A 12,995-nucleotide genomic window follows, 5' to 3' on the forward strand; every position below is an offset into this window, starting at 1 on the left:
TAAAACTCTATGTGAAAATGGGCCCATTTGGCCATAGGTGTGAAGTCCCACTCACCTATTTAAGAGAGCTCGTCAGCCCTGTGGGCTCTGACGGAAAAAGGACAGCCGATGGTTAAGAGCGCGAGTCAGAAGTTGAGTGAAAAACTCTCTAGTTGCAGCTACTTTTTTGTTATAGAAAGCAGAGAAAAATCTGTACGAGGAACAGGAGAGAGCAAAAGGAGCTGAAGAAATGTTAATTTGGATCCGGTGAAGAGGACGAATAAAGAGACAAAGACAGACAAGAAGGACTATGCTGAGCATGGAGATGTTCCCTGGTTTGACTCTGGGACCACAAAGGATTGGAGACTGCTTTTACAGAGGTGAGAGGGACTGAATGCATTCATGTTTAAGCAATAAACATAAACAGATGTCTTATTTTATACTGTTGATTGTACATTAAGGAATAAATGTTTTCATAAATCAGAACCTTTTTAATTTCTCACTTTTTAGGTCCTTAGAAAATGACAAAACAAATATATTAATGCCCTACAGCAAAGACAAAGGCATGATGGGGCCTTTAATGCAGCAGCCAAACCAGAAATACTACATTAAAAAACGTTTGCACTGAAAGTTCCAGTTAAGTGCTGAAGACACAATTTACTCTTTAAACCTTTTTTTGTACACCTGAAAATACATGAAAGTGGTTTTTAGATCAGATGGAAAAGACTGAATGAAACTTAGTGATTCAGTAGTTTGTACAAGTAATTAAATATATTTAATTTAAGTATACATTTAAAATATGGCTCCATATTTGCTTCACTTTCACCAGTTAAATAAAGTTTTTTTCCTTGGATTTGTTCTTTCCCACAGAGCGGGAGGCACCTGTGCATATACCGCTGTTCCCTCCGGCATGCGAAGCAGCCGCCAAAGCTCTGCCTCCAAGGCTGCTGGCTCCTCCTCCTGCTCCCGTCTCCAATGAGGCTGCAACCACAACCCCGAAAGATGAGGTGAAGATGGAGCTGGAGAACTCGTCTTTATGGAAGCAATTCAGCTCGGTGGGGACAGAGATGATCATCACAAAGAAGGGCAGGTGAGAGATTACATCTGTATTACTCCCCTTATCCCCTAGCCCTTATTTGTGGGGTGTAGCAATTTATCCCAGACAAACCCCAAAGTCATATCACGACCCATCTTGGGGAAATAAATTTACTTTTCATTAAGTCGTGGCCTCCTAAATGGGTCGTAGCAGTCTACCATCTCTTCTAACTTTATACTCCTCTGTTTTTAATGTTTTCATCCCATCTTGCCTTCATCAGTTTTAGTTCTTCCCTAATTCCTTCTCATTTACTGTTTTCTGTGACCTTTGGTGTCCTGAACCTATTTCATTTTGTTTTTTTAGACGGATGTTTCCTGGTTTGAAGTTGAAGCTGTCGGGCCTGAATCCATCACTCCGTTATATCCTCCTCCTGGATATTGTTCCCGTTGACAACTCCCGTTATCGTTTCCAAGGTGGCGGGTGGCAAGCTGTTGGAGCTGCAGAGGCGAGGCTACCAGACCGGGTGTTCATCCACCCAGATTCTCCTGCCACAGGTGCCCACTGGCAGAGCCGCACCATGTCATTTCACTACGCCAAGCTCACAAACAACACCCTGGACACACAGGGACATGTACGTACTGCACATGAACAGGCCTAGTGGAGATACAGCACATAACCTTCAGTGGTGCATGTTGAGTTAAGCCTTTTTCTTCTATTCAAAGATCATCCTACACTCTCTGCATCGATACCAGCCCAGAATTCATGTGATAGAAGCCCGGGATGTACTGAGGTGGGGTGGAGGGCAGCACTCCTTTGTTTTCCCCGAGACCCAGTTTATCACCGTCACCGCCTACCAGAACAGCAAGGTACCGTTATTTTCTGCTCTGACTGCGAGTTTTGTGTTACCAAGCAACAGACTCACAGAGACACTCATTCATTTGATATATAAGAGATTCTTTGCAACATTAAGAACATGATTTCAAACAACAGATGTAATGTAATATTAAATGTGTTTTGTGTTTATTTTCAGATCACTGAGCTTAAGATCAACTCCAACCCTTTTGCTAAAGGCTTCCGTGAAGACGGCATGAACAGCAAAAAGTAATTCCCAACACAAGCAGCAAAAACTCACAGTCTACATTCATCTGTTGTTGTGCAGGATCTAAATGCCTTTTTTCTTTATAGACAAAGAGATGCGAGACAGAAACGCAAAATTGCCGTCTTGACAGAAACTTTAGATATAGGTAAGGGGGAAAACCAGATTTATGGCACGTTAAGTAACTTAATTTAAAAATGAATGTAATGTATTTCTCATTTTGAAACATTTCCACTTGTCTGCCATCAGTGAACTGTGATCCATGCGACTCCACTGAGCTCCTGCAGCAGGCCCCAGTAACCGGTGCAGACCTGCAGGCCCTCGCTCTGGCCTCTCTGCCTGCACTGCCCGAAACCTCCTGTGGGTTCAGACCAGGGGACACCTCCTATCAGGACACTTTGGTCCCGGAGCAGTCACTGGACCTCGGCCAGGAGTTTATGGCATCCCAGATGTCTGACATCAGCATCACATTGGCCAGTGGCATACAAGAGCTGCCAGGAAGCGAGAGGGCAAATAGTATGATTGAAAGGTAGGAGGCAGAGGAATGTAATTGATATTAGCATGATTCACATTGATAGACTATACAAAGAATAATGTTTTATATTTTTAGTTTATATTCTTCTTTACATAACCTAACCTAGCAATGTCAAAATTTCTGGTTCAGTCTTACTGCTAGGAGATGTGTGGTTTACACACATCTCTAATGGCTGATTATTATTATTTTCAGAAATTACGACACTAAATTGATTCAAGCTCTCATTTCCTTTCTCCTCCACAGATCAGACACAATGGCTGAGGCAGCCTACACCTCCAGCTTCCCTGCTGCTCAAGCCAGCTCCTCCTCTTTCCCCTCTGCTCCGCTCCCTCAGTCATCCTCCTCCTTCCCCTCCCATCCTGCCTCTGACCCCTCGGACAGATCTGATCCTCAGCCCTCCATCCCTCCTATCACCTATCCCTCCCTTCTGTCATCTTCCCCCGCACTCTCTTCCACCTCCAACACTCCCTCGCTGCAGCAGACCTCCTTCACCTTCCCCACTCCGCCCCCTTCCAGCTCCACCTCCCCACAACCACTCCTTTCATCATCATCCTCCCCTTCCTCTTCCTCAAACAACTACCATGCAGTCCCAGACACCATCAGCCCCCACACTTCTACTGATGCCTCTTTTCATGCCCCGTCGTCCACCACATGTCCGTCAGATCTCCAGGACCAAGTAGCTGTTCATTCTCTGCTCACCCAGCCTGGCCAGCAGCTACAGGCTGGACCTCTCGCCACTGATTCACCCAGTGATCAAAGCTCTGCAGCGTTTATGTATCAAAATATTGTGCCAACAAATCCCAGCCCCACTCTGAGCACTGCTCCAGTTCTGTCTTGCTCCTTACCCATGCATGCTTCTTCCACATCTTTTGCTCCTCCATCTATTCCCCCACAGATGCAAAATCTGCCTTTTTCCCATGTATCTCCCAGCCCGGCCCACCCTGCCCTCCACCTCCCAAATCTGACCCACCAAGCTCAAGCTCCTTCACTTGCTCCAGCTACTGCATTTCCTCCCTCTTCTTTCCCTTACCCACCATCCACCCTTCCTCATCCTCCTTTTCAACCCTCCTCTTGCTTGGCTGTTGCTTCTTCTTTCCAGCAGTCCGTCACCCCTGCTGCCACACTGCCGCCAGTAGCACACAATCCTTGTACATCATCTTCTACGCCCTCATATCCTGCTGTTGAAATTGGTGCAGTGCCTCCCTTCAATCCTGCACCACCTTATCGTCCAGAGATGGTACGGCACCACCCATCTCTTCTCCCACAGCTGGATCCATCACTTCCCCCTTCTGCCCCTAACCCAGCCCTCTACCCCACCTTTAAATCCTACCCTCTCCGGCTATGTCAGGACCCTCACCCCTCCCTCTCAATCCCATTCAGGCACTTGTACAGGCAACAACATGGCCACTCACTCTCACAGGGGTCCTACCTGGAAATGAGCACAAGACCAATGTTTTGAAATATGGTATTTTTATATGGATGAACTTTTAAGGGGAGTCAATGATGTGTAGAATTAGCTTAAGCCCAGTGTTTGTGTGTCTGTGTCTTCTCAGCAGTTCAGCTGACAGACTGATGAAACTGGGCCTCGTTTGTATATACTTGTTGAAGATTTTCTTTTCTATATTCATTCCAGTGTGAAAAATAAAATATTGTTTTTTCAAGCTTTTGTGACTCAATCCTTTTCAACTGAAATATTTTGCTGACAAAGACTGTAATATTTGTATGTAGCTTGAAGGATTTTTTCTAAAGCATATAGTTAGGGCTGGACCAGGTGACCCTGAATCCTCCCTTTGTTATGCTGCAATAGATGTAGGCTGCCGGGGGATTCCCATGATGCATTGAGTTTTTCCTTTCCAGTCACCTTTCTCACTCACTATGTATTAATAGACCTCTCTGCATTGAATCATATCTGTTATTAACCTCTGTCTCTCTTCCACAGCATGTCTTTATCCTGTCTTCCTTCTCTCACCCCAACCGGTCGCAGCAGATGGCCGCCCCTCCCTGAGCCTGGTTCTGCCGGAGGTTTCTTCCTGTTAAAAGGGAGTTTTTCCTTCCCACTGTCGCCAAAGTGCTTGCTCATAGGGGGTCATATGATTGTTGGGTTTTTCTCTGTATCTATGAAGCGCCTTGAGGCGACTTTTGTTGTGATTTGGCGCTATATAAATAAAATTGAATTGAATTGAATTGAATATCCAGCTGAGACTTTGGGGAGTTACTGAGAAGATATGACTAGTTTAAGTAAAGACTGGAAACTAGAGATACAATGTAAAAAATAAAAAATCGAGCACTCTTGAGTGAATTTCTGCCTTAAATCATCTTCTTAAATTTGACTGTTGGACTGGTTGGAAAATCTATGCATATTAGCCCCAAACAATCAGTGTAACCTACCACTCTCATCAACATTGAATGAAAACATAGACTGTATAAAAAGGATGGACGCTGCCACCATGATGTCACTTATGGTGTGTTCCTCAAAAAGTCAAAAATTCCGACTTCCTAGTCAGAAATGTCTTTTGTGGAATCCTGCCTCAACTCAGAAAGTCGGAGCACGCTGACATACCCCGAGTTAGCAATCGAAGATGTCAGCACTGTTGCCAGGTTTTGTACCGTATTTTCATGACCACAAGGCGCACTTAAAAGTCTTAGATTTTCTTCAAAAAGTGCGGCGCGCCCTATAGCGCGGTGCGCCGTATGTGTTGTAAGGAGGACGTAGTAGAGAACACCATGAGAACGTTAAAGGGTGAAGTGTGGGCGTTGATCGTATATACCGGGACAATCGCACATACCTGTATAAAAGAACAGGTATGTGCATTATGCAGGACATCGTTGTTTTAACAACCCTGAAAATGGCAAAGAGACACGCTTACGAAGCACAGTTTAAACTGAAGGCCATCAGCTACGCGGAGGAACATGGAAATCGAGCAGCGGCGAGAGAATTTAAGATTAACGAATCGATGGTTCGCAAATGGAGGAAGTCTTCTTTTACTGTTGTGCTTGGCTGCCATGCTAATGGACAGAAACTGCCGCCTATGGTGATTTTTAAGCGAAAGACTTTGCCTAAAGAGAAGTTTCCAGCAGAAATCATCATTAAGGCAAATGAAAAGGGCTGGATGGATGAGGAAATGATGAAAGACTGGCTGAGGGAGGTGTATGTAAGGAGACCAGGTGGTTTTTTCCACGCAGTTTCACTAAGAGTGGAAGGCAGTGCCGGGGGTGTTACGCCACAATTTGCCAATGGATTGTAGATGCTTGGGCTAACATGTCTGCTGGCACTGTTGTTCGAGCTTTCGCAAAAGCCGGCATCGTTTCCGAGGAGCCGCACGGCACGGAAAGTGACTCTGACAGTGAAGACAGTGAACCTGGCATGTTTGATGGAGATTTAGCGCAGCTGTTCAATTCAGGCACAGAGGATGAGGACTTCCATGGGCTTGATTGATGATAAAAATGTGAGTACCAAACTTTGTTTTGCTCCTGCTTTATTTTTAAATATGCACACTTGTATGCTTGTGTGTTGTTGATGATGACGATTACCGGCAATAGAAATGTGAGTAAGGTACCGAATTCAGGTTTGCTCCCGCTTTATTTTTAAATACGCATACGGTACTTGTATGCGCCCTATGGTCCAGTGCGCCTTATGTGTGTGTTAAATACAGTAAGGGCACACATAACTGAGACTGCGCCTTTTAGCACAGTGCGCCTTATGGTCGTGAAAATACGGTAGTTGCAAAACAAGCCCAAATCATCACCCCTCCACCACTGTGTTTGACAGTTGGTAGGAGGTGTTTGTGCTGATATGCCTGCGCTTGGATTTCTCTAAACATTGCCAGATATCTCCACTTTGGTCTTATCCACAAGAAGTCTTGTCGTTTGTTCAGATGCAACTTTGCAAACCTAAGCCATGTTCATTTTAGAGAACCTGGAAACCCGTCCAAACAAGCCATACTTTTTCAGTCTTTTGCTGAGTGTACTGTCATGAACTTTCCAGACTGATGGGCACTAACAATCGTATCATTGTATTGTGTTAACACACACTTGAATATCCCAGAACTAAACTATCAAACCTTCTGCGTTTACAGAGTTGCTCACACTTGCCGATAACCAGCTTCAGAACTGCACTGAAAGCTTTATTTTTCTCACATAAGTGTACCTCCTAATTGCTGTTACGCAAATTACAAGGAAGACTAAACAGGAAACATCTGATTTTCCATATTCAGACATGGGTCAGGATTGAATGTCTAATAAGCTCCACCCCATTCATTCAATCAAATGTGAAATACTATTTTGTAAATAGATGGTTTATATTTTAAAGCTTTTAGAATTTAATTTTACTTCTTTCCATTGAGTTTTACTCAGAAAATGACTCTATCTTATAATTTGTTATGCAAAAGTTTTAGCTTTGATGATGAGTTTGACACCCCTGATCTAGAAGATTAGAAGCAGTTAAAGCTCTGTCACTGATCTCTGCCACAGTGCAGACAAAGACAGCATCAGTCATTTTGTGGACAGCTATGAGTACATTTATGGCTGGGAGAGCAGAGATTGTGGGGGATTAACAGGATTTTTAGACTAACAAGTCAAAGGTACTTGACGAGGACGTCAGCAGGCAGCAGTTAATCATTTCCTCTCTCGGCTGCTTTTCGTGGCTTTTGGGGAAACAGATGTTTGAGCTCAACCCTTCTCTAGATATAATGGAGCTTTCAGCATTTGTTAAGTGTACAATTTTCTCTCCTGTTCATTACTGTAACATCACATGGGCCACAAACTACACAGCTCATTTGATCAACTATTTGACTGAATTTGATCCACATTAATGGGACTCTTCAGACAAATCTATTTTAAAACTTCTAGGAAACAAAAAAGTCTACAATACAAAAAGACTAGATTCAACATGATTATATATCTTATACATGATATCTATACACAGGTGAGCTTTTCTTGTCCATTCGTTTGATTTCATTCTAAGGGTCAACCTGATGTTTACTCAAATTTCCAAGTTGTCATTTATTAACCAGCGAGTTAACCAAATATGATAAATTCTACCGGCTCACACTTGGACTGTCAAAGCTTTGGCTTTTCATTGTTTAGCTCTTCCGAGTGCCACTGTTAGGATGGACGGTAAGGTGTTTGTTTATACAGTTTTATTACTGCAATGGATAGTAACAGACGCTGCTTCTGATTCATCATGATTGTGACTGACCGTTCTTGGAGTAAGGCCGACTAACTGTACAGACACTTTCTTCTTTCAACAGGGAATAACTCTTCCTGAGACGATCACTGAGAGTCTGTATTTTATTTAACACACTGCTGCATTTGAGAGGAAACAAAGAAAAGAAAAAGCTTTATCTACAAGCTGCATCAGTCACGCACTGCACACTTCTCCCGGGACCATGCTGTGCTCCTATTTACGTCCCTCTCTCCCTCACATTTTGCCGCTGAGGCTCCTGAGTTCTGCGGCCTCCAGGGTGGCAGCGGTGAAACAGCATGAACTGCTCTCAGACACTCTGGCCTTTGAGGACCCCCGTGCCTTCAAGGTGAAGAGTCTGGGTGAGCTGCTTCGTGCTCTGGGCGTTTTCCGCCTCTGCTCCTTCCCAGCGCTGGTTAATAACTGTGGAAAGGTGAGACTGCGGTTTGTCAGAAAAGCTTCAAAATATACAAATTGACATCTGGCATTCAATCCATTCACTACTTTCCTCTTCTGCTAATTTCAGTTGATGTCGGTGGCACGCACGCTCCTGGGGAAAAGGGGGTTTTCCTTGCTGCTGAGGCCCACTGTGTATGCCCAGTTTGTGGCTGGAGAAAATGAGGCTGAAATCTCACAGTCCATGCAGAAGATGAGCCTGCAGGGAATGAGACCCATGCTGGCCGTGCCGATCGAGGAGGACCTCGGAGAAAGCACCGGGTATGACTGAGTCTAAGAAGTCGCTGAAAGGCTGCTTCAAAAGACACTTTTTAATTTTCACTCAATGTTCCTAGTACTTGGAAGTTTCGCAGCTGCTGGGCAGATTTTAGCCTTCACTACACTTTAGATCAATGCATGTGGACGTTTAGGTTTTTGGGACACTTATTAACTTAACTTAATTGAACAATGATGTGATTTTGAAATACAAGAACAAATAAATACATTTCTAATTTTGCTAGAGACAGAAACACTCATTTAACTGCACACAACCATGAAAGAAACACATCACAAATCACAAATGTGAGAAAAATCTGATGCAGATGTTTTTTGCTTAAAGAGCAGTTGAGTGGGAGAGATTGCTCCCCTCAAAGCCAGCCTTACAAACTCAATAGCTCACTTGTGCAGCTACAAACAATGTCTTTAATATTTGTCTTGCACCTATCAAATATTAAAGACATGAAATAAAATAAAATGTTTGTGGTATTTATTTATTTTGATAAAAAATTAGGCAAAGAAAAGAGTGTCAAATATTCATATATGTTCTGAATTTGGTCAACGGGAATCCAATACACACTGAGAGTCTGATAGAAGCTGTGTTTCCTCTGTGGAAGCTGAGACTGCTCGTAGATTGATGGATTTTTATCTTGAAATCTTGAAATTTCTTAAAATCTCTTCTCAACAGGTTTGCATTAATTTGTACATAATTTCAGACATTTCATACGTTTTTTTGTTTATGTATGTTTCTATGAATTGTGGCTTGTAGACTGTCTGAAGTCTGCAGTATAGGTCCCAGCCCACCTCCTGCCTCTGCATCTCAAGCGTATGAGGACAAAAGTTAAAGGACCTCACACTCAGCTCCAACCCACGACACACACAACTGTGCACAGCTGTTACACCTGAGTGTGAAGTCCACTCTTCGCGGTTCTCATGTTACGGTTTATGGTTTATCGCCTGCAGTGAGAAAAGATACGACGACAACATGGACACCATGCTGGAGTGTGTGCGAATGTCCCACAGCAACGCTTGGAGCAAAGACCCGATGATGCAGCTGAAGATCACAGCGCTGCTCAGCCCAGAGCTGTGTGTAAGGCTTCCAAATCAGAGTCCCCAGTCCTTAATATTATTATTTTTTAGAACAGATGCTCGAGGAGACTTTAAACTTTTTTTTTGAGTGGGTGGGTAGGTGGAGGCATTTCTGAGTATTCTGGATGTATGGGAACTGGGGTGTTAACATCAGAGGCTTCAAATGTGTGGGAAAAAAGATAAGGACACACATTTCAGAGTTTGGTGTATCCACAGCTGTTCCAGGTTGTTCTTGAATGTGCAAACCCAGCTCCCCCTACCTATCTGCCTTACCTGTTTTTATTCAGTTTTGACACTGTTTATTTCCTGAAAATGTACGTGTTGTATTAAAGGTAAAACTCACAAACATCATCAGGCAACAGCCATACGATCTGAATCTCCTCATCAGATCAATGGATGGTGAGGTGAGTCCACAATTCAACAAGTGATCCAGTTTCTTAGGTGTCACCTTTCAGTTCCCATATAAAGAAGTTTTGCCTAAAATCGTCTCTTTCAGCCAATCAGCTTCCCCGGTTTAGATGAAAAGGAAGCTGCTCACTTACGATCTGGCCTACTGAGACTCAACAAGATAGCCGAGGTAGGGGAGAGACAATCGAACACTTAACAAATGCTCCCATAGATGGGACCTATTATGCTCACACACTTTTATTCTGAGATTTACCAAGAGTATTCACAGTTTTAACAAATAAAAACAATTTTAAATATGTAATTCATGCAAATATTGGCATTTAGACGGTCTATTAATGCTTGTCTCTGTAATGCCCTCTGCCTAGAAGCCCACTTTGTTCCGATTGGCTGCCCCTCTCCTGACTTAACCAGAACTTGCTGGTTGTAAACTCCACCTCCTCAGTCAGGGCCAAAACTGTAGCTCTGACTGTGCCTGAAGTGATTATAAATGGGAGACCATTTCAAAGTGATGTGAGTTCGGCACAAGTATACAAAAAATAGTTGGGGATTATATTATTTTAAAATCATGCACGACTGTAATTGAATATTTATTAAAGAAAACAGAGAAAAGCACAATACGCCCACTTTGACACATGAAGCAAATTTAATAAGTGTAGATGCAAATTTTGAATGAAATGAATAAAACTTTTTTTAGGCAAGTGTGAACAAAGTCAGAGTCCTGGTTGATGCTGAGTACACCTACATGAACCCCGCCCTCTCTCTTGTCGCCATGGCAATGATGAAGAAATTTAACAAAGATGGTACCTGGATCTGGAACACATATCAATGTTACCTGAAGGCAACTATCTTTATCTTTATTTCTCTTCTCATATTATCATCAAATATCAGACACTTTATGTCACTTGCACTGAGACAGTTAATGGTTTTAATTATAATTCTTTGTGTCTGTGGTTAAATTCTGTGGTTATCAGGACTCCAGGTCTCTCCTCTTAGATGCGCTGTCTCTATCCAAGAATGAGGGTTTCTGTTTGGGTGTCAAGCTGGTGAGAGGAGCCTACATGGACAAAGAGAGAAAACTAGCGATGAAAGAGGGTCACCAGGACCCCATCCATCAGAGCTGGGAGGACACCAATGACAGGTTGGTTAGACAGAAGGAAAATGTCCTGAGTGCAACAGTCAACTATCATTTTTGTTTATCTTGATTTGACTCTTGATACATTTCACGTCTGCTTGAACAGTTATAACGGATGCCTTGATTTGATGCTGGACGTCATATCCCAGGAACCTGAGCGGTACAGGATCATAGTGGCCACTCACAACGAGGAGTCAGTGAGACGAGCCGTGAAACGGTAAGAATCCACAACGACGTAATCGAGGTGGTATGTGTGCAACATATGCATAATGGAAGTGCAGTTATAGGTGAGCCAATGTAAAATCCATACTAGAGTGATAAGGTTGACAAATCAGCAAATGTTTTCATAACTACTTTAAATATAAAAATACAACAAACTGTTAATGTTACTGGATTGTTGTTTAGCTTTGACAGGCAATATCTGGCAAGTTTTTCACGGGCTTAACTCAGATACTCAACTCTGCTGCTCAACCACCAAATGCTTTCCAACAATAAGATTGTTTTTCCAAGTAGCATTGTTACATCCAAGAAATAATCACAAACAATTACTTTTTTTGCAGAATTTATGATACTTTCAACTGTCTTGCAGAGCAAATACAATAAGGATAAAATGAAGCTTAGGGGTGTTCCTTTGGTCTTATGTGATAGAGGTTTATAGATGTTTATTGGTGAGAAAGGTACAACCCTCAAATGTATTTATGACCCCTAAAGGTTGGGAATCACTGCCATTTAATATATATAAATGTTGTGCACATGCTCATCAGAATGGAGGAGTTGGGGATAGAGAGAGATGGAGGCTCAGTGTGTTTCGGTCAGCTGCTGGGCATGTGTGACCACGTCTCCCTTACACTGGGTGAGCTGATTTTCGTCACATCACAGCTTGACTGATGCACTTAACATAACTATTAAATGACTGTCCACGCTTTCATCACCAAAACTGATAAACCTATGCACAATCACTGCCTGAGTGGGTTGAGAAAGGAAGCTATGGTTTTGACTTGTCTGACAATCACACCATCCCATCTCTCCTCTCCCTTCCAGCTAAGGAGGGTTACTTAGTGTACAAGTCAGTGCCCTATGGCTCAGTGGATGAAACGCTGCCCTACCTGGTGCGCAGAGCTCAGGAGAACCGCACGGTGTTGCAGGGAATCCGGAAAGAAAGAGACCTACTGAGGAAAGAGCTCAATCGGAGACTCCGGCTGAGTTTAAGGGGAGGCAGCTAACAATCAACCAACACTGAACTCTGCAGTTTCATATTAACGTTTGCAACCAGGAGGTGGTGTGGAAAAGATCTTAGTGTTGTTTAATACACTTTCATATCTCTTGAAGGTGTAATATCCAGAAAGCTCCTGAAAACTACTACTGGGCCTGTTATTTAGCAACAGAAGGTAAACTGAATTAAGCATAAAACATTTAATTAACAATGATGATTAAGGGAGTGGCACTCCAATTTCGTTGTACTCTGTACAATGACAATAAAGGCTATTCTATCATGTTAATGTGTGTGGGCGAACTGAATAAAGATCGGATCATGAGAGAACACTGTATTTGATGACAGGGTATCAAAAGATTGCTTTTGTGTACTTTAATGTATGAAATGCTTATGAAATGTAATTAAACAAAAGAACATGATGCTCAGAAATGAGGATTTATAAAACTAGACCGAAGAAACGGATTCAAACTTCTCTACAGAGTAAGCTGCTGTTGCAAGATTATTGGGGAATTTAATAAACAACTTTCCACTGCTTCGCCAGAATGTGATTCAAGTTGCTGTGAAGCATCGACTAATCAGTAATAAATGTCAGTGGTAGTGACACAGTGACTGTC

At 42.8% G+C, this 12,995-nt stretch overlaps 2 protein-coding genes across 2 annotated transcripts; both read left to right on the forward strand.

The window, feature by feature from the left end:
- The first annotated feature begins 99 nt into the window (after nucleotides 1-99).
- On the forward strand, nucleotides 100-4,380 carry tbx6 (T-box transcription factor 6). The gene is made up of 8 exons (XM_026153614.2): nucleotides 100-359; nucleotides 850-1,069; nucleotides 1,379-1,646; nucleotides 1,738-1,881; nucleotides 2,046-2,116; nucleotides 2,201-2,259; nucleotides 2,361-2,640; nucleotides 2,890-4,380. The coding sequence occupies exons 1-8, from the start codon at nucleotides 290-292 to the stop codon at nucleotides 4,103-4,105; spliced, it is 2,328 nt and encodes a 775-aa protein (XP_026009399.2). The 5' UTR covers nucleotides 100-289; the 3' UTR covers nucleotides 4,106-4,380.
- A 3,266-nt stretch (nucleotides 4,381-7,646) lies between these two features.
- prodh2 (proline dehydrogenase 2) lies at nucleotides 7,647-12,986 on the forward strand. Its single transcript, XM_026162925.2, has 11 exons — nucleotides 7,647-7,761; nucleotides 7,896-8,261; nucleotides 8,355-8,545; nucleotides 9,503-9,629; nucleotides 9,961-10,032; nucleotides 10,125-10,205; nucleotides 10,731-10,874; nucleotides 11,008-11,174; nucleotides 11,275-11,385; nucleotides 11,933-12,021; nucleotides 12,210-12,986. The coding sequence occupies exons 2-11, from the start codon at nucleotides 8,034-8,036 to the stop codon at nucleotides 12,389-12,391; spliced, it is 1,392 nt and encodes a 463-aa protein (XP_026018710.2). The 5' UTR covers nucleotides 7,647-7,761; nucleotides 7,896-8,033; the 3' UTR covers nucleotides 12,392-12,986.
- The last annotated feature ends 9 nt before the right edge of the window (nucleotides 12,987-12,995 follow it).

The sequence above is a fragment of the Astatotilapia calliptera genome, chromosome 8, assembly GCF_964374335.1.
Source record: "Astatotilapia calliptera chromosome 8, fAstCal68.1, whole genome shotgun sequence".
Taxonomy (NCBI): Eukaryota; Metazoa; Chordata; class Actinopteri; order Cichliformes; family Cichlidae; genus Astatotilapia; species Astatotilapia calliptera.